Genomic DNA, 25,335 nt, shown 5'->3' with positions numbered 1-25,335 from the left:
CCCCTCCGGTGAGAAATCTCCACTGCTGTCCCTGTCTCCACCATCTTCTCTTGCTCACTTGTGAGTTGTGAGACACCAGGTGTGCATATCTGCGCTGGTGCTGAGTGCGCTTATGCCTGGTGATGGTGCGCCCTCGGAGGTTGGAGGCTCCGCTGAGGAGTCGTCTTCCTCTTCCTTTTGGACAGTGGTGGGGGACTCTTGATGGACCTGTGGGAGAGTAAAGAGATGAGTTAGATATGTCATATGAAGAATAGGTACAGATACCACTATGCACATAATGACCATTCACTGGGTGCTGACATCAGTCCCCATATTTGTTTTTATTCATTCCGGGATGTGGGCATCGCTGGCAAGGCCAGCATTTATTGCCCATCCCTAATTGCCCTTGAGAAGGTGGTGGTGAGCTGCCTTCTTGAACTGCTGCAGTCCGTGTGGTGAAGGTACTCCCACAGTGCTGTTAGGGAGTGAGTTCCAGGACTTTGAACCAATGACAATGAAGGAACGGCGATATGAGTGACTGATGTATGTCATGTATGATATGTAATTCTGTCACCAGGTTGCTGCGATGTCCCCCTCTCTCCCTCTCCCACCTCCAGCTGCTCGGTGACTCCTGATACTTCTATCGCAACCTCCTCTGCTGTTGTGAAGGTGGCAAATGATGGAGGGCCACCTCAAGTTCTCTCCCTCTCTCTCTTATTGTGGTCTATCTTTTCCTGCAAGGAGGGAAAGAAGAGAAGGTTGAGTGAGAATGATGGAATGTGTGTAAGGAATGGATGGGTCACATCTTTAGAGGGAGACTATGATGGAGTAGGGTGACAATGCCAAATGGCCTCCTTGTGTGTTGTTAGTTGGTATGATTGTATTAGGATGAGGGTGAGTGTGAGGAGTGGCTCGTAAGATGGGGATGTGATAATGTAGATAGAGAGAGAGGGATGGGTGTTCGTGCAAGGTATGTTGGTGTGAGTAAGGATGTGCAGGAGTAAGGTTGGAAAGGCAGGGTGATGGGGACGTGATGAGAGGCACAGCAGGATGAAGTTGAATGAGATCATTGAAACGTTGCCGGCACTGCACCCAGGTCTTCCTGACCATATCCCTGCTGTTCACCTCCTCTACAATTTGGAGCCAGGCTCTGTTTGTCTCCTGGGGAGGTCTCTTCCACCTATTTAAAGGGAAGAGGACCTCCCTGCATTCTCTGACTCCCTCCACAAGCATATGGAGGGAGTCATCGGAGGACCTGGGTACAGCCCTCTGCCTCTGTGCAGTCATGTTTCCAAGTGATTAGAACAATTAAAAGCTCCAGTGCAGTGACTGCACACTCCTAGATGAACCTTCAATTGCAATGTGACCGTGGCTCCTTTAAATATCCCGGCTGAAAACGCGTCATGGATGATGTCATCAGACCCGCACCATTTAATAGGGCCGGGTAACATGCAGGGCGGGCTTAATAGGCCCCATTAGCGCAAAGTCGATTTCTGCAGCGGGATGGACGCAGCAACGGGGTCGCGACCCGCCACACCGACCGCCTGCTCCGGACCCGCCCTGGTAAAGAAGATTCCGGCCTATATGTGCTGGACTCTAAACTTCAACACCACTAGTCTGTCCAGTAACTATCAAAAATGACCAAATAAGATTGGCAGCCAGTGTGTAATTTATTAATAGCATACAGCATGAGTTTCAGAATCCTAATCTTAAACCCATCCTGATCCTATCAAAAATATTTTCAGGGCATTCTCAATAATTTCATGAATAAAATTGTTTAAAAATTCTGAGTCTTTTTAAATTGAGAACCAAGTTACCAGCAGCTTCCTTAAGTTTAGAAAGTACAGATGTGACAGAAATAAAGCAGGAATTGATGGAAGGACTTTGTTTCTGTTATACAGGCACTGTTCAATGGTCAGGAGATTATACCACCTTATTACCACGATGGGATAAGAATCAGTTCCTCGGGGATCACTGTAAAGGTTGAGATTGTTGCCATTAATTCTACTATTACTTTTGATGGCCTGGAGTTTACAATAGACCTCTCCTACAAGATCTTTGGAAAAAATGTCGAAGGACAGTGTGGTATGTAATACTGTACTTGGATGCAGTTTACAAAATTATAAAATGTTGTCTCTGACTTGAGATTGTAACATGGATTGAGACTCTGGAGCTTTCATTTGATTTTCTTTACAGCTGATGGAGATTTTTGATCCTCGAAAGTTTTTACTGTGGTTAATCCTTTCCCTCAGGAGATTAAATAAATTAAGGAATGTTTATGGCAGTACACTTTGTACATGATGTTTTGCAAACCAATACCCCAAATTGCTTTAACCTTTGCTCTTTTTTCAGGGATATTCCTTTCTCATTCCCTGTTTTTCAGGGATATTCCTTTCTCATTCCCTGTTTATCAGGGATATTCCTTTGTAAGAGAAAATATGGTGACTGAGAAGTGATCTAATGGAGGTATATAACCCAGAATGTTACTTTAAATTAAACTGTGGGAGTAGAACAAGGGGGCACAAGTTCAAACCAGAGAGGGGCACTTTTAAGACAGATATCAGGAAATTCTTCTTCACACAGAGGAGTCAACATGTGGAATAAACGTCCAAGTAGAGTAATAGAGGGACAAACCCATGATTCATTTAAGAAACAATTGGATGCTACAATTGGGTGACGTGAGGATCTGTCTAGATGGATGAATTAAGATGGGCCAAATGGCCTTCCTCATCCTTAAATATCTTGTGATCTTGTGATGAAATTTGAAATAATGTTTCAAATTCCCAATTCCCTAGGTACTTGTACAAACAACAAGACAGATGACTGCACATTGCCTGATGGAGCTGTGGTACCTTCTTGCTCTCATTCAGCACCTTACTGGCACGTTAAAGATAAGAATAAGCCACACTGTGAAGCAGGGAGTACAACCCCATCACCAATACATCATTCAACTCTGTCACATACGGAAACCACAACCATCATGCCAACTGTACCAACCAAACCTTGTGTGTACGAGAAGTTTTGCAAGATCATTTTAGGCCCGTAAGTCATATCTCTGTGAAAATCGCAATTTGTTCAGGTTTGGAATGTGGTCAGCCCATTTAATCAATAAACTGTTTTCCACCTTTCATTCACATATCAGGAATTATAAAGCAATGTACAAATTTTATCCTAACATGAGGTTATTCAGCCCTGGACTGCACTGAATTCAGGCATCTTTTAGGGCTGCTTTCTCCCCAAACTATTTTCTTCTTCGGGCAAGTAATCATTTTGAATGCTGTAGTCGATTTAACATTGATCACCACTTGCGGCAAAACATTCTATATTCCTCTAACTCTTTACATTAATATTTCTTCTAATTTTCCCCTTTGTGCCTACTCCTTATAAGATCATGCCCTCTTTGATTTACCTACAAATGGAAACAATAGAGTAGAAATTCTGCCCGCTGTAGGGGTTAAATTCTGGCAGAGTTGTCATAGGGGATCGATTGGCAGAATCCAGAACAGTCAGGTAACTACTGAAAATCCCACTGGAGGTGATTTTTTCTGCACATCTCCCACCCCTCACTGCCCCCCCCCACCCTCCCACACCATGTCCTGGCAGAAGATTGGCGGTGGTGGGAGGGCATGGCGTGTCTAGAGTCTAGAGTTCCAGAGCAACCCTGAAAAATGCCAGCAGAAGCACCCTAATAGGGTCAGCAGGACTCATGTATGCTGAGAGCAGGTATAGGGCCTAGCAGAATCAATTACTATTTCTCAATGCCCCTTCTGTTTACTCAGGTAAAACAAATAGTACTGCTAGAATTGTAACATTTGCAACCCTCCAGTGCTTTGGCACAGGTCCTGCATATAATGGGGGGGATTTAGGAGCAGGAGTTCTCTTCTAGGCCACACAAGGAAATTCTGGGCAACTGGTGAACTGAGATCCCCTTCCTTCGCACCCTCATAACGGCCCCGATACACCATCCCCTCCGCCCTGGTGTTTATCTTGTTGCTGGCTGGTGGCCTCCGAGCACCAAGATTTTGACCTGCCTGAAGCCGGCCTGCTCCCGTTTTCTGCCATTTTCACGTGGGCAGCTGGCCATTGGAATGTGAATCAGCCGAGGCCTCCCACGGAGACTCTTGGGCAGGAAGGCCATTGGCTCCCCCGGCTCCTCACCCGGAAGTTAAAATCCACCCTGAGATTTGAAAAATGACGGTTAGTCCCTCTACAACTTTCCCAACAACCTCCTTCCATATGGCCTGTTGGTCCCAGGCATTTAGCAATTTTAACACCCTGAACCCCTTTAGAATATTTTGTTTTTAATGCATATATGCCTTGGTTGTCCATCTTGCTCCTCATCCACAATCTATTGAAAACTTCCTTTATTCTGTAAATGATGAAGCAAAGTTTTCATTAGCCAAATGTGCAAATTCCATATTTACCACAATTCCTTTCCAATACTCATTTGAGTGCCCTCCATTAATAATTCTCTTTTTCCTAATGTGTTTATAAACACCTCTGCTTTTTCTCATTGTGTTGGCTGCAAGTTTTTCTCACTTTTCCCTAGCTCTCCTTACTTCTCTTGTTTCTATTTGCAGAGTATAGTGTTTCTCCTAGCTCTCTTTACTGTGACTGGTTTTAGCTTTGTTGTAAACTTCTTTCTTAGCCTTTTTCAGCATAATCTGATTGTTTATCCACAGAATTATGACCCTAGACACAGGCCCTTTTTTCCTCAATTGTACCAGTACTTCAATATTTCCCAGTATTTACCAGTTAACTATTCAATCTAATTTATTCAGACTACGCCCTTTTTCATTGTTCTGTAGTTTGCTATTCTCCAATTGATTAGCTTTATTTTTAACTTGTATTTTCCTTCTCAATTTTAACGTTAAAACTAATTATGTTATGACTGTAGTGTGGGCTGTCAGTGTGTGTGTAGTGTGGGCTGTCAGTGTGTGTAGTGTGGGCTGTCAGTGTGTGTAGTAGTGTGGGCTGTCAGTGTGTGTAGTGTGGGCTGTCAGTGTGTGTAGTGTGGGCTGTCAGTGTGTGTGTAGTGTGGGCTGTCAGTGTGTGTGTAGTGTGGGCTGTCAGTGTGTGTAGTAGTGTGGGCTGTCAGTGTGTGTAGTGTGGGCTGTCAGTGTGTGTAGTGTGGGCTGTCAGTGTGTGTAGTGTGGGCTGTCAGTGTGTGTGTAGTGTGGGCTGTCAGTGTGTGTGTAGTGTGGGCTGTCAGTGTGTGTGTAGTGTGGGCTGTCAGTGTGTGTAGTGTGGGCTGTCAGTGTGTGTGTAGTGTGGGTTGTCAGTGTGTGTAGTGTGGGCTGTCAGTGTGTGTGTAGTGTGGGCTGTCAGTGTGTGTGTAGTGTGGGCTGTCAGTGTGTGTAGTGTGGGCTGTCAGTGTGTGTGTAGTGTGGGCTGTCAGTGTGTGTGTAGTGTGGGCTGTCAGTGTGTGTGTAGTGTGGGCTGTCAGTGTGTGTGTAGTGTGGGCTGTCAGTGTGTGTGTAGTGTGGGCTGTCAGTGTGTGTGTAGTGTGGGCTGTCAGTGTGTGTAGTGTGGGCTGTCAGTGTGTGTAGTGTGGGCTGTCAGTGTGTGTAGTGTGGGCTGTCAGTGTGTGTGTAGTGTGGGCTGTCAGTGTGTGTGTAGTGTGGGCTGTCAGTGTGTGTGTAGTGTGGGCTGTCAGTATGAGTGTAGTCTGGGCTGTCAGTGTGTGTGTAGTGTGGGCTGTCAGTGTGTGTAGTGTGGGCTGTCAGTGTGTGTGTAGTGTGGGCTGTCAGTGTGTGTAGTGTGGGCTGTCAGTGTGTGTGTAGTGTGGGCTGTCAGTGTGTGTGCAGTGTGGGCTGTCAGTGTGTGTAGTGTGGGCTGTCAGTGTGTGTGTAGTGTGGGCTGTCAGTGTGTGTAGTGTGGGCTGTCAGTGTGTGTGTAGTGTGGGCTGTCAGTGTGTGTAGTGTGGGCTGTCAGTGTGTGTAGTGTGGGCTGTCAGTGTGTGTGTAGTGTGGGCTGTCAGTGTGTGTGTAGTGTGGGCTGTCAGTGTGTGTAGTGTGGGCTGTCAGTGTGTGTGCAGTGTGAGCGGTCAGTGTGTGTGTAGTGTGGGCTGTCAGTGTGAGTGTAGTGTGGGCTGTCAGTGTGTGTGTAGTGTGGGCTGTCAGTGTGTGTGTAGTGTGGGCTGTCAGTGTGTGTGTAGTGTGGGCTGTCAGTGTGTGTGTAGTGTGGGCTGTCAGTGTGTGTGTAGTGTGAGTTTTAAGTGTGTGTGTACTGTGAGTTTTAAGTGTGTGTGTAGTGTGAGTTTTAAGTGTGTGTGTAGTGTGAGTTTTAAGTGCGTGTGTAGTGTGGGTTTTAAGTGTTTGTGTAGTGTGAGTTTTAAGTGTTTGTGTAGTGTGAGTTTTAAGTGTGTGTGTAGTGTGAGTTTTAAGTGTGTGTGTAGTGTGAGTTTTAAGTGTGTGTGTAGTGTGAGTTTTAAGTGTTTGTGTTGTGTGAGTTTTAAGTGTGTGTAGTGTGAGTTTTAAGTGTGTGTGTAGTGTGAGTTTTAAGTGTGTGTTTAGTGTGAGTTTTAAGTGTTTGTGTAGTGTGAGTTTTAAGTGTGTGTGTAGTGTGAGTTTTAAGTGTGGGTTTTAAGTGTGTGTGTGTAGTGTGAGTTTTAAGTGTGTGTGTAGTGTGGGTTTTAAGTGTGTGTGCAGTGTGGGTTTTAAGTGTTGTCTGTAATGGCATGGAGTGATTTTCAGATCTCCGCCTGGGTGTAAACCGGGTAGTAGTGGTCTGAAAGTGGCGTCGGATCGTCCCATTTACGTTGGCATTCTTGCCATCTTGGGTAGGCTCCTGAGATGTGCAGCTGGAGAGCCTGTCTGTTTCAGGGACAAAACCACCTGTAATATGCAAACTGGCATCCTGTGACATACTAGGCCAAGGAATCAATTTATACTGAATATATAAACAGTTTAATAGATATTATGACACTAACGAAAAATAGAATCAAAATTACTATAATTTCTACTCATATTCAACGAATCCTTGGCACCATCCCAGTCAATTGGGGTCTTTTAAAGCATTGTCATGAATGGATTTCGCCTCGCTGTGATGAATGGCCTGATTTGGTCAGCCGTTGAGGAGAGGGGAGGCAAATAAAACAGAAAGGAGAAAAGAGACAAAAAATGGAGGGAGATAATAGTTCCACCGCAGCATCAAATGAATGGGGACATAAGCAAATAAGGTCAGCCAACTGCACAGGAAGTGCGACAGCTCAACACTGAACTTTTTGAATCTGTAACATAATCTTTGTTTCCTCAGTGTATTTTCGAAATGCCATGACATAGTTCCTCCAGGCCCATATTATGAAGCATGTATACATGATGGATGCCACAACAGGAATGAGACAATAATATGTTCCAGTTTAGCAATCTATTCTAAGATATGCAAATCTAAAGGAGATATCTGTATCAACTGGCGAGAACATACCAATGGATCATGTCGTAAGTAATTAAATCTGTCTTCATAGAATCATAGAATGATACAACACAGAAGGAGGCCATTCAGCCCATCATGCCTGTACCAGCTCTTTGAAAGAGCTATCCAATTTCTCCCGCTCTTTCCCCGTAGCCCTGTAAATTTTTGCCCTTCAAATATTTATCCAATCCCTTTTTGAAAGTTATTATTCAATCTGCTTCCGCCACTCTTTCAGGCAGCGCATTTCGGATCATAACAGCTCGCTGCGTAAAGAAAATTCTCCTCATCTCGCTTCTGGTTCTTTTGCTAATACCTTAAATCTGTATCATCTGATTATCGACCCTTCTGCCACTGAAAACAGTTTCTCCTTATTTACTCTATCAAGACCCTTCTTGATATGAAATTGGACATTTTCAAACATCCATAAGTATGCAATTATTAACAAAAACATTTGCACAGATTTTGGTTTGATGCTCAATTTCTCAAGTTGTCTTATTCAATTTAACCCAAACAGAATATCACTGCCCTGCAACGATGGAGTATAAACCGTGTGAGCCAAAGGAACAGCCTACTTGTAGTTCAAGGTTTGTTGTACTTATTTAGCAAAGCATTCTCGATGACAACAATTGGAATGCTCTTTCTCTCTCTTTCTTTCTTTCTCTCTCTATCTCCCCCATTTACTGTATATAATTAATACTTTTTCTTTAATGATTAGGTACACTGACAAAAATGCACCTAGTGACAAGAGTGGTCATAATGAAGGTTGTTTCTGCCCAGATGGAAAGTTCCTTTTTGCACCATTAGACATCTGCGTGGACATCTGTGGTAAGCATATTTCTTTAGTAATAATTTCTGCAGTATGTAGTAGGGTCACTACCAAGTTCCAGGAATTGAATCTTGCCCAGAAGACCACATAGTTCATCTGTGGACTGCGTGTAGCTCTAATTTGTTTGCCACAGCAACAGGGGAGGGATTTTATTTGCGTCTGAGAATTGCAGATAGAATTCTGCATTCTGGGGGTGATGTCATCTACAAGGAAAGAAGAAAATTTGGGAAATTAACTCAAAGTACATTTCAATCATGTGGTTATTTTGTCAGGTAGTCTTGTGTGCTGCTGGTTGACTATCTCTTGAAGTCTGTGTTACATCTCCTAATCAGCAATCACTTATTCTCATCCTTCACTTCTCTTTGTTTGAATGTTATGTTTTCTTTCTCTCTGTTGATTATTTATCTTGTAATGTGTTTTGGTGCAGCATCAGTTTATAAAACATTAAATGTGTTTTTTTTAATCTACTAGAGTGCATAGGACCTGATGGAAAACCAAGACAGGTACGTTCTTTAGATAAGCAGATGATGTCTGTCACTACGCTTAACATTAATTTCAGTTTTAGCCTGTATATAGACCTCCTAACATGTCTTTGTGTGTTTGCGACAGATTGGTGAAAAATGGGAAAGCAATTGTCAGGACTGTTTCTGCAATAACGCAACAATGAGCGTTGTCTGCAAAGCCCACAAATGCCCTCCATCACCACCAGTAGTGTGCAAAGGCCACGGTTTTGTGCCAGTTGTTCAAAGAAGCCAACATGACCTTTGTTGTACAGAAACCAAGTGCGGTGAGTAGACAAGTTGCACATTCCGCTGTGTAAGAATATTTCACTGTGCAACTCAGGCATGAGACATTCCAGTATCCAAAAACCACACCAAATATATGCTGTGTTTTTGCCCATTTGGCCTAGAAAGAGGTTTTGTTTATTTACATAATGATTTTGCTAAATATTAAATTCAGTTCACAAAGGGTTAAGTCCCAGTGACACAAACCAGCTCGGATGTTGATCAGGACAATAGTTGGAATATCATATGAAACAGCTGTCAAAATTGTGTAATCTCACATATCACATCAGTTTTGAGATAATCAGGAGTCATCAAGCACATCCTATACCTGTTTGTGCCTTTAATGCAAGAATTATTTTCTTTCAATATGCCCAGAAAAGGCAGAAAAGGCTTAGATAAACAGACAATGTAATTGCCATAGCTCCCACACCATTGCGGGGGATTTCTCATTCAAGTTGGTAACTTTGATTGGCAACTCAGCAAGCCAACCTTCAATAGAGAGAGCTGAGGGAGAGGTCAGCCTTTTTCTCTCTGCTGGAGAAATCAGTTTTGAGCCGTCTGAGCATGGGACATTGAGGGAGACAGTGAGGTCTTGCTTTCTCTCCAGCCAGTGAAAGAGCCAATGAGACTTCAGGCTGAGGCATGAATGCATGCGGCTTATAATAGGAGAGGTCAGTACTAATAAGTTCAGGGACTGCTAACTTGTAAAGTGAGTTCAGACTGTCGCAGGGCAAAGTCGTATATTTTATTATTTTGGTAAGAGATAGGTAAATCTCACTGTGAAAACTGTATTCTGCTCATTCATGTATCATTAAATAAACTACTTTGTTAGTTTACAGTCATGCGTAATCTTACGAGAGTGCTTTTCAGTTTGCCTTCTAAACGTTAGGACAGAACATGTGGCAGCAATGTTCCCTCTAAGCTACGCAGCAATCGGGAAGGTCTCCCACAGGCCGCTCACAAACTGTTCCCTCTAAGATACCATGGCCCAGAAATTCGGGTCGGGGGCTTCCCGCGGGTGTAAGCCCCCGACCTGCACTTACCTTGCGCGCCGGCAGTTGAGCTGTAGGGCCCTGTGGAATTCCGCTCCGGGGCCTGGCCCAGCTGCCGGCACGCTGTGCTTGCGTATCCCAGGGGCGTAGTTAGTGCCATGCGTCCCCTGGGATCACGTGAGCCATGGGCAGCCAATCGGAGGAGGGACAAGCCCATTCATAAGAACTTATAAATACTATGGGCCCCAAAATAGCAGTAAACCTTCAAATAAATTTTAAAGAAACATCACACTATTTAAATAAAGTATAAATTACATTAAATAACTATTTTAAACAATAATTTAAATTTTTGAAAAAAAATATTTTATATTCTGCTTTTTAAATGTGTAAATCCTGCAGGCTTACCCCCCGGGAAAACCTGTGAAGAAATCGTAAGTTCAAAGTGCACGCGCAGCCTCCCCTGCGCGCGCGTTCGACCTCTGAACCCCTTCGTCAGAGGAATGGAAGTGCCGGTTTCCCGCGCATGCGCAGTGCATGCAGGAAACCGACATTTCCATTCGGCCTACAGGTGAGTACCCAGCGCGTACTCACCCGTGGAGACCTGAATTTCTGGGCCCATGTGTAAAGGTACCGCGCACAAATTTTTTTTTTGAGGAAACATTGTGTGGCAGCGCATGCAAGATCTTAGGCCTAGAAATTCAGTGGCCTGCGCCACCAGTTTACGCCCAAAGAGGGCACTCAGTGGCTTTTGCGCCACTGGCCACACCTACCGCGATATTTAGCGGGGCGCTAATGGCGGCGTTAGCCTGTAGCGCTGCGCCACCACCGATGACGTCATCGGTGTGCGCAGCGCCCCGCTCCCGCCCCGATGACCATATTTGGTCGCGCCCGCCACGTCAGCGCCGGCCGCAAATAGCGACCGGTACACCTGTGGCGGTAGTGGCGCTAGTTAAGGTGGAGGTGCGGCCGGCCGCTTTTTCGGCAGCCGCCTGCCAGCACCTCCGTCCCCAGCCTCCTACAACCCCCCCCCCCCCCCGCGGCATTGCCGGCTGTTTCCCGAGAGCCTGGCACTTCTCCTTGGTGCCGGGCTCATTTGCCGGCACTCGCGAGCGGGGATCACGCTGTTGCAGGCACCTCCCCCTTAACAGTGGGAGGAAGGCCTGCAGTACCGCAGCCTGCCGTGCCACAGCGTGTGGCGCTGCGGCCCTTAGCGCGCCGATATTCAGTTTCAGCGCCCCAAGCGGGGCGCGGGAAGCCTTGATTAGCGGCCCGCTTCCATTTGGGGCGCAGAAACTGAATATCCGGATGGCGCAAGTGGCTCCGCTCGCAGCGGTAATTCCGGTGCCCAGGCGAGCTTGGCGCCCCAAACTGAATTTTTAGCCCTTAGTGTCCAGTGCCTGCAATGAGGGATCTTATTGTTACGGTACCCGGGTCAGAGTAAAATATAACTAGATACTAGGCAGTAAATGTGTTCGCCATGTCATAAGGAATGTGAGGTCCATTTTGGGGGAATTGTGCTGGAAATATCAGCGCAAACTAGCGAAAACTCCAGGTCAATATGTTTAGTGATGTTGGTTGAGGGATAAATATTGGCCATGATACCAGGGAAAACTTCCCTGCTCTTCTTCGAAATAGTGCAATGGGATCTTTTACGTCCACCGGAGGGTAAATGAGGCCTCGGTTTTTGGTCTCATCTGAAATACAGCACCTCTGATGGTGTCAGCCTAGATTTTGTGCTACTCCATCTACTCACACTGCAATCGCCTTTGTATTTCCATTCACTCACTCTACAATCCCCTCTGTAACCCACAACCTTCTGACTCAGAGGTGAGATTGCTGTCACTGAGCCATGGCTGATACCTGGCACCCTATCTCAAAACAGATTATCTGGTCCCACTACATCAAAGGAGGAGCACTACAGTGTTTACCAAAATATGTCGTGGACTTCATTGATGACTGGTGCCATCTACTAGGAGGTAGTTTTGAGGGAAATTAAAGCTCATTTTAAGGGCCTCACTTTGTTCCAAACATCTATAATCAGTGGTGCCCCTATTAAAGCTAAATCACTGGGGGGATGATTTTTTTTTTATATTCGTTCATGGGATGTGGGTGTCGTTGGCAAGGCCAGCATTTATTGCCCATCCCTAATTGCCCTTGAGAAGGTGGTGGTGAGCCGCCTTCTTGAACCGCTGCAGTCCGTGTTGTGAAGGTACTCCCACAGTGCTGTTAGGGAGGGAGTTCCAGGATTTTGACCCAGCGACGATAAGGAACGGCAATAAAGTTTCAAGTCAGGATGGTGTGTGACTTGGAGGGGCACTTGGAGGTGGTGGTGTTCCCCTGCGCCTGCTGCCCTTGTCCTTCTCGGTGGTAGAGGTCGCGGGTTTGGGAGGTGCTGGCGAAGAACCCGTACGGATTCTTCAGATTGTCTGCCATAACTTTGGCAAAAGTTCTACGGAAACCCCGGAGGAATGGCATAAACATGTAAACTTAATGCAATACATATATGCATTGAATGCAGGGAAGGGTTAAAGTCACAGATACTTTACTCTTATTGTTCTGTTGAGGTCATTAAATTCCCTTAGACTTTGGAGAGGAGTCCTCGATCTAACTGTTGAAGAACTGACTTTTACTTCTGTCTCAGAAGCTTCCTGCCCCCAATATCAATCAGCTGGTTACTCCTGCTTTGAAACTCTGCAACCAAAATACCAGCTTCAGACTGTGTGAAATTGACAGATTTCCTTTTTGCCCTCTTTGGCACGACTGCTGCTCCCAGTTGTGTTCCTTCCTCCAGTAGTTTCACACCCTGCTGCTGCACTAGTCTGCTGTGCCATTCTGTTGCTATGTTTCAATTCCCCCCTCCCCCCACTGGCTTCCATTCAAGGCACCTCTCGAACCAAGTTCCTGACTCACCACAATATTGTCTGGTTTGTAAGACCTTGATTGGACTTTGAATTGAAGCATTCTCTACATACCATGATTCCACTCGGCCATTGTATAATTAGTCTGTCATTGTTAAGTCTTTCTGATGTATCTAATTTATGGCGGTTAGAGTTAGGATTCTGCCTCTTCTGGAAAAAGAACCTGAGACATCACCTCAGGGTACATACTTTTATACACTTGGGAACAGAATATAGACAACAATGCTAAAATCACCATGTCACTTGAATCAAAATTTGTTACGGGAAAGTATCCTAGTTTTTCCCATTGTCACCTGAGCTTACTCCTGGGGTATGTGTTGATGCTTCAATTAAGGAATAAATAGACCCTACAAGGCAGATAATCGAATCTTGCTCTTTTAATTCTTCTAGGCTCTTCAGGTAACACCATTGAATTACTGCAATAAGTTCACTGATTCACAGCAGTATTAGAAAGTCAATTTTTCTTCAACCTGCAGTGAAACCACTCTAATTAAGATCACTTAGGATCATAAGTACCAAGCTGAAAGAATAGCTTCAAGCTTTTTAATCAGTGTCAATTTTTGTTCATTCAGAATGTAATATAACCACCTGTCCCACTGTGAAATTTGATTGCAAACCTGGATATAAACCCGTGTTCCATATTCATGAAGACAAATGTTGCCCAAATTATACTTGTGGTAAGTGTTGCATATCTCTTTAATCCAACATTTTACTGTTGTCACCGAAACAACTTGAAGTAACATGCTTACAGCCTGTACCTTAGCAATAAATGAACTATTAATTTAATCACACATTATTCTATTTTCAGAGCCAAAGCCAGTATGTGTGTACAATGGCACTGAGTACAAGGTAAAGAACATTGGGATATTTTGAGATATGATTTGTGGTTTCACACCTATTTCTCATTTTGTTCAGTGTATAGTTTTCATATTTCTATCTCGTTCTCCAAATTTTGACTTCAAGAATCTCTGGAGATACAAACTCACTTAATGTCAGAACAGCACAAAATTAATATATAACGTGAAAATGTTGTAAGAAGTGAAACTGGAACAATGCTCTTCTTTTTTCAATGAAATATTAATTTAGTATGCAGGGGACGACAATTAAAATGAGGATTTAATTAAAATAATTGAGGTGATAACTGTGCTAAAGTAATGCACAAATGGATTTCATGCAAAGGCATGAAATACCAGATGAAACTAAACCTCCATAGCTTTAATTAACTTTACTGTATAGAATCCGACTGCTCCACTATATAAAAAATCCAGCACAATTTTAAAACACGTCTCAATTGAAACTTCACTTTCTTTTCCAGCCAGGAATGACTATTCCTCAACACCCATGTAAGAATTGCAATTGTACCAATAAAGTGGATCCATCAACCAAGCATAACACTATTGAGTGTTTCACTATTAAGTGTGATTCTCACTGTCCATCGGTAAGCATCATTAATGATTCTATTTGTAGTTATATGATCCCAGAAAGTCCCTGGTTCCAAATGATTCAAGGTTGACCCGTATTGGGGACAGTGATTTAACTTTATTCAGCACAAGTAATGACTTAATACATTACAGTATTTGAGCAGCAGTTTGCAGAGTATAATTGAGACTTGTATTATCACCTATACTCTGGGTAGAAGCCGCAACCGTGAGTAAGCTGCACCCTGTGTCTGCTGTCTCTCTTCATCTCCTGGGTGTCTCCTTGATTCTTCCTGAAATCTCCTACTGTGTCTGTGAAATCTTCTACTCCTGAAATCTTCTACAATTCGTGGCTATTAAGACTCCCTTCTTATACCCTTACTCTCATTCAAAACCTATGGAGTCCTCCTGAACCAATCACTGGCTGACACCCAAACCCAAAATCCAATGATAAAGATTGTGGGCTAGATTTTCAGTATAGACAGTTTTGGGGCGCTAACCTTAGCGCCCGCCCGAAGTTAGCGCCCGCCCCAAAGTAGCGCCCTGTTGCCGGAAATTCAGTGGCTTCGCCCTAAGAGGTTGGTGGAGCGCTAAAAGAGGCGTTCCGCAACTATCTTTAGGCGCTAAGCCGGCGGTGCAGAGCGCAGCGCCCGAGCTCGGGCGCAGCACACGGCAGACACTCTGGTGCCAGTGAGCTCTTAAAGGGGAAGGGTACATGTGTTTTTTTCAAAGGCAGAGTCTGGGGGGGAGAGGAGGAGGGGGAGGAGGGGGAGGAGGAGGAGGAGGAGGTGGTGGTGGTGGTGGTGGTGGTGGTGGTGGTGGTGGTGGTGGTGGTGGTGGTGGCCGGAAACATACATACACCGTTCACAACAACACACTGGATCCTTCCACACAACACATGCAGACTGCCTTGTATACTGCAGGAGGAGTGCCCTTTACTTTACGCTCCCCAGGGTGTGTTGCGTTCCATTTTACAAACGCTCTGGACGCCAGCCGCACAATGGGGCGGTCCGACTGAAGTTTGGATTCGGGGCGGCCAAAGGGCGTTGCACGAGGATGTGACGTCATTTTCTGCGCGCGCATCCGGGCGGCCGCTAAACTTTGCGCCGGCGCTAACGGGCAACTTAATTTGGGGCGGGGCGCAAACTGCGCTGCGCCCGGGTGCTACACGCATAGCGCCCGAAAATCACTTCTCTTAAGGCGCTAACTGCTGGCGCAAGCAACTGAAAGTCTAGCCCTGTATGTTCACAGCACCGTGGTCTATGTAGGTTCTAGTCTGATGACATTCTTACAGCATCTGTTTTTGACCATCAAGACTCATATCTGGGGTAGTTATGGCAATACAAAAGGAATATGTCTCCATCGGTTCAGATACGGCCCTTGCTGTTGGCCTTTGTTTTTATAATTCACTGCGGATGATATAACATTCCAAAACAGTGGAAACTGCAGCTAACCTTGGTTCCCAGGCTAGCTGTACTCTGTCTCATCCTTACTGTTGGCTAATATGCAACCTTCACCTACGGCCGATAGCAAAATACTGCAGATGCTGGAAATCCGAAATAACAACAGAAAATGCTGGAAAAACTCAGCAGGCCAGGCAGCATCCGTGGAGAGAAAATAGAGTCAAAGTTTCGGGTCAAACCCTTTGTCAAACCCTTCACCTATGGCCTCTCTATTCGACTATAGCAATCCTCTTTCTCGCCCCAGGTTGCCTGGTTACAGCTTATTCACAGACTTTTAATTATAAGCAAAAGGGTTGCCTGTCATATAATTCAGGTCACCATTGCATACAGTTGATGATTACAGACTTTTATATTTAATTCTTACACATGATTATAAATCCATTACTGATGATTATAAGATAGTAAAGCAAGTATCCAAAAAGGGCTAATCCATGATAATCTTACAATCCCTGGCTTGAGGGGGAGGAGTCCCTGCTCTGACCCCTCACTCGATCTTATTTCTTATCCTTCTGCAGGAGGTCCATTAATTCTAAGTTATTAGCACGTCGATCAAGCACATACATTTCAAGCAACATATCATGATACAATGAAAATCAAAAATCATGGACTTGAAAGGTTCTCTAGCTCTCACTTTACCGAATCCATTTTGTGGATAATTCTTACTAAATATGAGCTCTCTCTAGCCCTCAATTGTCCCAATCCAAATTCTATGTCTCTCTCTACTTCAACTTCAATTTCTGATAGGTACCAGTGTGTTTAATTCTATCCTGATTGTTTCATTAATTAGATAATTTTTTGATGGAGTATGTCAATGCTTTAAAAGTTGGCTCACTCTCCTGAGCCACATTAACCATTTCATGTCGTGCTTTTGTCAAGTAACTGAACATGTCTGAGACTCGTTCGTCAGTGAAAATTCACCATGCATGTCCGCATGCTAATTGCATCATATGTAACAAATCACATTTGCACATCCCAATATCATGCCACACGTGCCATCCGATACAAGCCATTCTTGGGCTTTCAAGTGATCTTATCAAAAGATTGTGAAGTGTCTGGAGATCTCTGCTCATCTCCCACTGTATGATCCCAATGTCACGGATAGTGTTCAGTCTATCAAATTAAGTTTTCTTAAAATGTTCATAGGCAAGGACACAAACCTCTCTAAGAGAAAACAATCAACTTACTATTCTTAACTACACTTTCCTAACTTTCACTAGAATATTAGGAAAATTCTCATTTGGTGGTGTAATGAAACAGTTCCTGTTTCTATCTTACATCTTAAGTAGGCCATTAATTACCATTCTATCTCATTCATGAGCCCTGGAGGAACTTTACTGTCCAATACAATATTAAAGATAAAAAACATAGATTAAATGTTCCCAGTTATTAATGCATTTTAAAAAATTCTTTATTTTAGAGGATCTTTTATTTTCCCAAAATAACCTGTTATATTGTGACTGAGTCCATTTTATCAGTTCAAAATTATCCCAAATCCAAATAGCAGTGTTGTTGGACTGACAGGTTTTGTCAATGTTCAATTTTATTTCCCCATAAACTTTCCTCCTTGATACACAGCAATTGACAGGACTACCTAGTCGGCTTTTCACCAGTTTCTTTGAATGAAAATTTGACTATTCCCTTTAAACTACAGTTAAATTTTCCCTTCGAGTGCTTGAAACAGAAACTCATATCAATTTATTTTTATCAATTTATCTTATCAATTCCAATTTCAGAAACAAATAATTCCCAGGCTTGGTGGTTTGCATGGTGTTTTAACATTAGCAACAGAAGTGCTCGCAATTAGTTGACAAGGTAACTTCCATATCTCCCCTTCTCATGCACTCTGTCTCAGAAAATAACACCGATAACCCTGAATGGGTTAAGTCTTTGAAAGACAAAGGGGGAGAAATTCGGTTGCTAGCGCCAGCGATTAGCGCCTAAAGAGGCCGAGAATTGGGGCGTTACCCAAATTTCAGGCGGGCGCAGTGAACCCAGCGCCTCTCGCCATAATGAGTGTTCTTTTAGCGCTGGCGCTAAGTCTTAGCGCCCGCGCCCGGGCACAGGCAGATCATGACGTAATTTCAGTGTGCAACGCCTTGTTGGCGCCCCGGACTGGAAATTCAGTGGCGTCCCCCTCTGTTCCGCCCGGCGCTAATAAGGACAGCTTCCAGGAACATTCCCCGGTGGCTCTTGGGCTTAGGGGGGCGCTATTTAAAGGGGACTGCACTGGTATAAAAGCGGCAGCCATTTTGGGAGCACAACTTATTTGAGATTTACACAGATTAGAACAGTTGAACTCTGAGCCATTTCACTACTGACCCAGCGCTGCCAGAGGACCTTCAGCCTTCATACCATCACCCTGCTGCTGGTGAGCGCTTACACCCTTTTTAATTTCTGCTGACCTATTATTATGGGGGCTGCTTTGGAGGGGAACGTCCTGCTGCTCGACCATCTGGAAAGGGCACAGGGACGGAGGGAGAGAGGGCCAGGAATGGCCAGACGGAGGAGGGCCAACAGACGTCGCCACACCAGACCTTACGTTGTGTTAGGAGGCTGCGATTCCGAAAGGAGGTGGTGACTGAGCTGTGCCACCTGCTTCAGGAAGATCTGCAGCCGCAGATAAGGTGCAGGACCTCTCTGTCGGTGGCTGTGAAGATAACAGTGGCATTGAATTTCTATGCGACCGGCTCCTTCCAGTCAGCAACTGGGGACATTGCCAACATATCCCAGTTTGCGGTGCATAGCTGCATCCAGCAGGTTACAGATGCCCTGTTTAAAAGGCGGCGTCAGTACACCTCCTTCAAAGTGACACTGGAGAAGCAGCGGGAGCGCGCAGAGGGCTTCGTGGCAATAGCGGACTTCCCCATGGTGCAGGGCGCCATTGACTGCACGCACGTGGCTTTGCGGGCGCCTGTACAGAATCCTGAGGAGTTCCGCAACCGCAAGGGGTTCCACTCCTTGAATGTGCAGCTGGTCTGTGACCACTGACAGCTGATGCTCGGGGTCAATGCTCAGTTCCCAGGCAGCAGCCACGACGCTTTCATCCTGCGCCAGACTTCAGTCGCTGACCTTTTCGAGGCCCCGGCTCACCCAGAAGGCTGGCTTGTCGGCAACAAGGGCTATCCACTGTGCCCATGGCTGAAGACCCCGCTCCGTACGCCCAGCACCCCTGCAGAAGAGTACTACAACGTCAGCCATCAGGCGACGAGGAACATTGTGGAGCACACAATCGGCGTGCTCAAGCAGCGGTTCTGCTGTTTGAACCATTCGGGGGGAGCCTTGCAGTACTCACCAAAGAGAGCCTCCCACTTCGTCGTTGTCTGCTGCATGCTCCATAACCTCGCCACCCTGCGCACCCAGCCAATGCCAGCAGACATTGAAGGACCAGCAGAGGAGGAGGAGGAGCAGGAGGAGGAGCAGGAGGAGGAGCAGGAGGAGCAGGAGGAGGAGGAGGAGGAGGACCAAGATGGGAGGGTCCGAGAAACTGTAAGGGCCGTCCGTCTGAGGCTGATAAGGAGTCGGTTCTAGGCCCCTCTCACGGACTGCTTGGTGCCATTGGAAGACCACGAATGGAACCATTCGGATAACCCAGAGCCTATGAAGGCCACAATGATTGTAAATAGCAGACATGGCCAATGACATTAAAAATCTTCTTTTATTTTGAAAACTGTGCTTCCTTCCAACATGACAAAGCAATGGCAACTGAAAGCTTAACTAACAAACTAACACATAAGTGCCTCGCACACCCGGGAGACTATCCAAAACATTCAGAACACGTGCCTCGCACACCCGGGAGACTATCCAAAACATGACTAACATTCAGACCACCATCCACGGCCTTGATTTCTAGAAATAGGACGTTTCTGCAGCTCCTTCTACTCTTTCCCCTTTGATGGAGATCTACTTCTCTTGCGCGAACGGCCCCTTCCCTCCCTGCAGCTCCTCCGTAATGGGACCCCAGTGGCTGCATGAAGGCTGGGGGACGCCTGCTGACTGCCCGAAAGCGCTGATGCCCCTGAGGGACGGCCTGGACAGACTCTGGACTTGGAGGGGCCGGATGCTGACTGCTCCAATTGGGCATGGGTGGAAGCAGTCTGTCCTGCAGGTGATGGCAGCTGCAGTGGAGACGTACCAGCGTTGGCATCAGGAATGCTGACATCCTGAGAGCGGACACCAGCTCCGTGGTCGGCCGACACACTGGCACTCTGACGGGGTAGCACCGCAGCATGCGGACCCATCGGCTGGTCCACAGATTGCTGGCCTGATGTGGTGCTGCAAGGGCCCCGGGTAATCCTGCCTGAACCATGGAGGGTGGCAGCAGTCAGTGCTTGTGTGGCCTCAATCTGCCTCTGCATGAGGCCAGCGAGGGACTGCGTGGCAGGTGCCAGTGCATTGGTGAAGCCCTGGACAGTCCTTTCCAGTGATGTCGCGACGCCCTGGACAGTCCTTTCCAGTGATGTCGCGACGCCCTGGGCAGTCTTTTCCAGGGCTGCCCTGAAGCCGGTGGTTCCTGCAACTGGTTCCTCCTCAGATCCATCCCCCCCCGCTCCCTTCCAGGGAAGCACTATCCCCAGTCTGCAGATGGGCTGGCTCGCCTGAGGGTGGGACGGATGGTCCGGCTCCCAAGCTGGTGATGCAGCATCTGAAAGCAGGGAGGTTGAAGAGTGGATTTAGCGAAAGGCCAGGGTGGTAGCAAGGGATGCAAGAGTGCTGCAATGCTCTGACATGGGTCCAGACTGAAAAAGCATGCTGGTGGGGGGAACAAGTGGAAGGAGAGAGTTCAAAAAGGTGATGGCCTTACCATCGCTGTGCACAATGGGGTCGGCAGCTCCAGTGGTGACAGGACCAATCATCCTGCCTCCAGCAATCTGGTGGACACTTTCCTCCAGGTCCGTCAGTTCCTGCAGCTGAGGAGGGCCCCCGCCTGTTCCCTCCGGTTCCTGGCCAGCTTGCCCTGCAGGAGAAAGGACGGGAAGTTCTGAAACATGCTGCCCTGAGTTGTCATCTCATGCCCCCCCATGGTGGATCAGCCCTTACAGTATGCCCTGTGTTGTCATCTCATGCCCCCCCATGGTGGATCAGCCCTTACAGTATGCCCTGTGTTGTCATCTCATGCCCCCCCATGGTGGATCAGCCCTTACAGTATGCCCTGAGTTGTCATCTCATGCCCCCCCATGGTGGATCAGCCCTTACAGTATGCCCTGAGTTGAATGTGCGTGTGCGTTCCCAGAAAGGGCCATGGGTGCTGGCTGACAGATGGCCATTGGGGCATCGCGCACCCTCTGGCCATTAAAGTCAGGTGCAGATGGAGGGATGAAGAAGATTGCCAACAAGCCACTCACCCTAACGACCCGAGTGAGATCATTAAACTTCTTTCTGCATTGCACAGGAGTCCTGGCCGCCACGCTGCTGGAGTTGACTCTTTGACAAACTTCCCTCCAAGCTCTGTGGTACTCGTTCTGAGGAGGCCTCTTGCCATTGTCAGGGTACAGCACTGCTCGCCGGCGCTCCACTGCATCAACCAAAGCATCCAATGCCCTTTGGGAAAAGCGCTCCACTCTCTGCCTCACCCTCTCCATCTTGTCAAAGTTTGCAATGCCTCAGTTTGCACAGCACCGAAATTGAGGCCTACAGAGCGATGAGTCTGGCTGCTGAAGCTAAATGACCCGCCCCTTTAAGAGCTCGCCGGCGCCTGCATGTCTCGTGGTCATCGATTATTGACAGCACCTGCGCTGCGCCCGTCCACCCAGATATTGAGTAGCGCCGGCAGGTTAGCGCCTTAGGAGTCCCGTGCAGCGCCTGATTTAACGCCGCAATCACCCTCAGGGGCGCAGCAACTCAATATCGCTGGAGGTGGCGATAAGTTGCGCCTGGCGATAAAATTTGCGCATCGCCAATTCTAGCGCCCCAAGCGGGGCCATACCCAATTTCTCCCCCAAAGCCTTTAGTCCAAATCGTCACCATGTTGTGACGTTTGATGTCTGCCGATGTCTGCAGATAAATTCTTAAATTCTTAAAACTGGTGGATATCCTGCTACGTCATCAATATTCATGTGATCTGAAAAGCCATGGTCACCTGTTTAAAACAAAAGAAAATCCACTGTGGCTCTGCTTCAGACCTCAAGGGGTTATTTGTCAAATCATAAAATTCCTTCTGTCATTGTGAGAAAATATCCACTTAAAAAAAAAAGCTGTCAGCGGAAAGGGTTAACTTAAGAAGGTGGAGCAAAATATTGTCAGCTGCACGTAATTGCGTCACTTCATGTGAATTTTAACAAAACTTTCCCGATCGAAACTTTTTTTCCAAGTCTTTGTACCTTCAAAACTTCCTTAGGAATTTAAAATCTGTTAAAACAGTAAAAATCATTGGTAAAGCTGTCATTGTTAACTTTAACTAAAACACCCTCATCAGGGAAGACAGCATTTTAGACTAAACTCCAATTGATTTTAGCATTTTTTTAAAAAAGGTTTCCAACTCCAAGATTTTCCAATACAACCAAGATGTTTAAACAATCAGAATCACCTCAAATAAAGAAAGAAATGTCCCAAAATTCCAATTCAAATCATTAAACATTTAGGAAATTCAAAACTGCCAATGTGAAAGTCTCCCATCCAGAACTAGAAACCTTCACATTATTTAAAATAATAACCAGAATTTCACTGTGGCCGCAATAAAAGTCGGGTTTTCACATTTTAATACGTTAGTTATTCTCAATAATTCCAATTTAATTCAGACCAATATTTTATGAACTAAACATAATACAGAACAGATAAATAAAATAAAATACCACATGCTTATACAGTCGATTACGTCATCTATATTTTTTTTTATCAGAGGCCTTTCCAAATGGCTGTAAAAATGCTGAATATAACTGGAGAAAAATTAGCTTTCACATTTAAACAAATAAAATCAAACTGCTTTGGAAATTTCACCACAGCAGCCGCAACTCCAAGGCTAAATCTTAGACTGAAACTTAGCTTTTGTTAAACAAATTTTTTTGTTTTTGCTTTTCTCAGCCTTTCCACACCAGCATATTTAACTTAAATTGTAGTTCAAAGTTTTTTTTTCATTCTGGGCGCACAATCCTAAATAAAAATGAACATACTCAACGTATTCACACATTCACACAACTTAGAAATATTGATCCCTGTAATGGGTTATGCACTCAAAGTGCCAAAATTTATGTGATATTCCCAGGTCGCGAGCCCAAGAATATTCACAGTTTAAATCAGCTCACGTATCTAAAAAATAATACACATGTGTATGCATGCATAGAGCAGACAATTAATAAACTTAAAACAACACACGCTTACAGGAAAGACATCAATTAAAAATGCTTCCAACGTCCAAGACAAGACTACAAAGGCTTTTAGTTCTGTGCACAGAAAAGTGGGTGGAGCTAAAACAAACATAACACTTTCTTTAAAGACAGACTTTCAGACAAAAGAAATGCTGTAACTTCTTAAACATTCATGGTCAGGAAAACTTCCACACTTTAACTCACACTTTCACACAAACTGAAATCCCAGCGTCCTTCAAGGTTCCTTTCACTCAGTAAACTTGTATTTTATTTTTCTTGGCACAGAAGCTGGCAGCATATACCATCATCTTCAGTGACAGTTTCAACTGTACATTTTCTTTTTTTCTGCCTTTTAAACTGTCGTCTCAGCAGCTTATTCACTAATTCCTTGTTTTTTTCACTTCATTTGCTGAGTTTCCAGATTCCTGGTTTCAAGCTGCTGGCATTATTTTTCCCTCTCTATTATTTTCTGCATTTCCAAATGTTCCCCTTCTTTTATTCCCTGTGCTTCTAAATGTTTCCCTTCTCTTACTTCACTGCGCTGTGCACAGAAATGGGCAACATAACCTAACAAGCGCTTCCCTTTGTCTAATTCGACCTTTCCCAGAGATACTTGGCTCTGGACCCTCTCTATTGGCATCTGACATGAGTCTGCTTCTGGACACGTCAGAAACAATACTAAAACAGTTACACTTAATGTTCCAAACTCTTTATCAGTGACATGCCCAACTTATTAGACCCTTACTCTCATTCAAAACCTATGGAGTCCTCCTGCACCAATCACTGGCAGACACCCAAACCCAAAATCCAATCTGTCAAGCCCACCATTTTACTAACTTGTTGCTATTACTACTGGTAGGTCGCAGTGTCCTACTCCCCCTGAAGGTTTTCTTTCCTTAACTGACTAGGTCGCGCTAACCACACCAGTCCTAGGATCTTGCCTGCACCGAATACTTTATAAAAGAATCAGCTGCCAATCAACCTCCTGGCTCAGCTCACCAATTTATATTAGATTCCAGAGGGACCCTGGTTCCAAATGATTCGAGGTTCGCCTGTATTGGGGACAGTGATTTAACTTATAATTGAGACTTATATTAACACTTATACTCTAGGTAGAAGCCACCCTGTGTCTGCTGTCTCTCTTCATCTCCCAGGTGTCTCCTTCATTCTTCCTGAAATCTTCTACTGTGTCTCTGAAATCTTCTACTCCTGAAATTTCCTACAATTTATGGCTGTTAAGACCCCCTTCTTATACCCTTACTCTCATTCAAAACCTATGAAGTCCTCCTGAATCAGTCACTGGTTGACATCCAAACCCAAAATCCAATCATAAAGATTATGGGCTGGATTTTCCGGGGGGTCAGCGGGCGCGATCGGTGGCAGGTCAGGTGGGAAAGTGCTTTTTTCCCCAGCGGGTCGGGATCCCGCTGTGTACTCACCACCACGCGCCTTTGCCCAATGTCGGGTCTGTCAGCGCTGAGCAGACCCAACACGTAGCGGCGGGTTTACAGTGGGGGACCCAATTCAGGTAATTAATGGCTTGTTTAGAGCCACTTAAGAATGAATTTCAGCTTATCTTCTGCATTTGACAGCTCACCCATGGGGTCCATGCTGGTCAAGCTGAGGCGGGAGTTCAGTGGCCATTGAATCAGTTGTTGAGTTGACAGCTTCAAATGTACAGTAAAAGCTCCCACCTTACAGAGATATCTTCCCTCAGACACAAGCTCTTCCTCGCTGCATTTCCACAACAGATTCACCATGCTCCAAGTCTTTACACAAGCCTCCATCCTCATTACCTCTCTCACCATTGACAGATCACTTCTGTCATCTCTACTTCACCTGCCATCTATTCCATTAGCATGGGTGCCCTTTATACTCTCTCACTTTGGTCCTCAGAATCCCACCACGATCAGCCCCAACACCAGCAGCACTAACAACACCACCACCAACCTTCTCCGCAATCAACTGATGCTGCACAGGACACAGGGCATCAGCACATGACCACATTGTTGCCCGGGAGGCCAGGGATGGTCTCACCATGGCCAGATTTACTTCACTTGACGCTGTACACCCTGGCTGCCAAATGATGCGCCAGGTTGGCACCACCACACACCAACACCACAAAACTTCCCTGCAATGCCCAAGCCATTCCTTTCACATTCATCACAATTGCAGGGTGGGAGGGGGAGGGGAGGCATCGTTATGTCTCACCATTCATTGCAACTCACTAAGTCACCTCC

General features: G+C 45.6%; 1 protein-coding gene across 2 annotated transcripts in view; it reads left to right on the top strand.

The window, feature by feature from the left end:
• LOC147106544 (intestinal mucin-like protein) overlaps positions 1-25,335 on the top strand; it is a 118,828-nt gene that overhangs the window by 67,793 nt on the left and 25,700 nt on the right. Inside the window, exons 1-11 of one of the 2 annotated variants that reach the window (XM_086007497.1) lie at positions 1,442-1,542; positions 1,881-2,064; positions 2,775-3,021; positions 7,237-7,418; positions 7,907-7,976; positions 8,108-8,217; positions 8,690-8,721; positions 8,828-9,005; positions 13,486-13,590; positions 13,722-13,762; positions 14,229-14,351. In XM_086007497.1, the coding sequence (XP_085863623.1) occupies positions 1,483-1,542; positions 1,881-2,064; positions 2,775-3,021; positions 7,237-7,418; positions 7,907-7,976; positions 8,108-8,217; positions 8,690-8,721; positions 8,828-9,005; positions 13,486-13,590; positions 13,722-13,762; positions 14,229-14,351 (1,332 nt within the window). In that variant the 5' untranslated portion in view covers positions 1,442-1,482. Of the gene's footprint in view, positions 1-1,441; positions 1,543-1,880; positions 2,065-2,774; positions 3,022-7,236; positions 7,419-7,906; positions 7,977-8,107; positions 8,218-8,689; positions 8,722-8,827; positions 9,006-13,485; positions 13,591-13,721; positions 13,763-14,228; positions 14,352-25,335 lie in introns of those variants that run through there. The other variant, XM_086007496.1, reaches the window with a different exon arrangement.

Source organism: Somniosus microcephalus, chromosome 15 (assembly GCF_052327205.1).
Source record: "Somniosus microcephalus isolate GS21.2 chromosome 15, FLI_Smic_1.0, whole genome shotgun sequence".
In the NCBI taxonomy this organism is placed as follows: domain Eukaryota; kingdom Metazoa; phylum Chordata; class Chondrichthyes; order Squaliformes; family Somniosidae; genus Somniosus; species Somniosus microcephalus.
The sequence above is the reverse complement of the archived record's forward strand: the minus strand, read 5'-3'. Positions and strand labels throughout refer to the sequence as shown.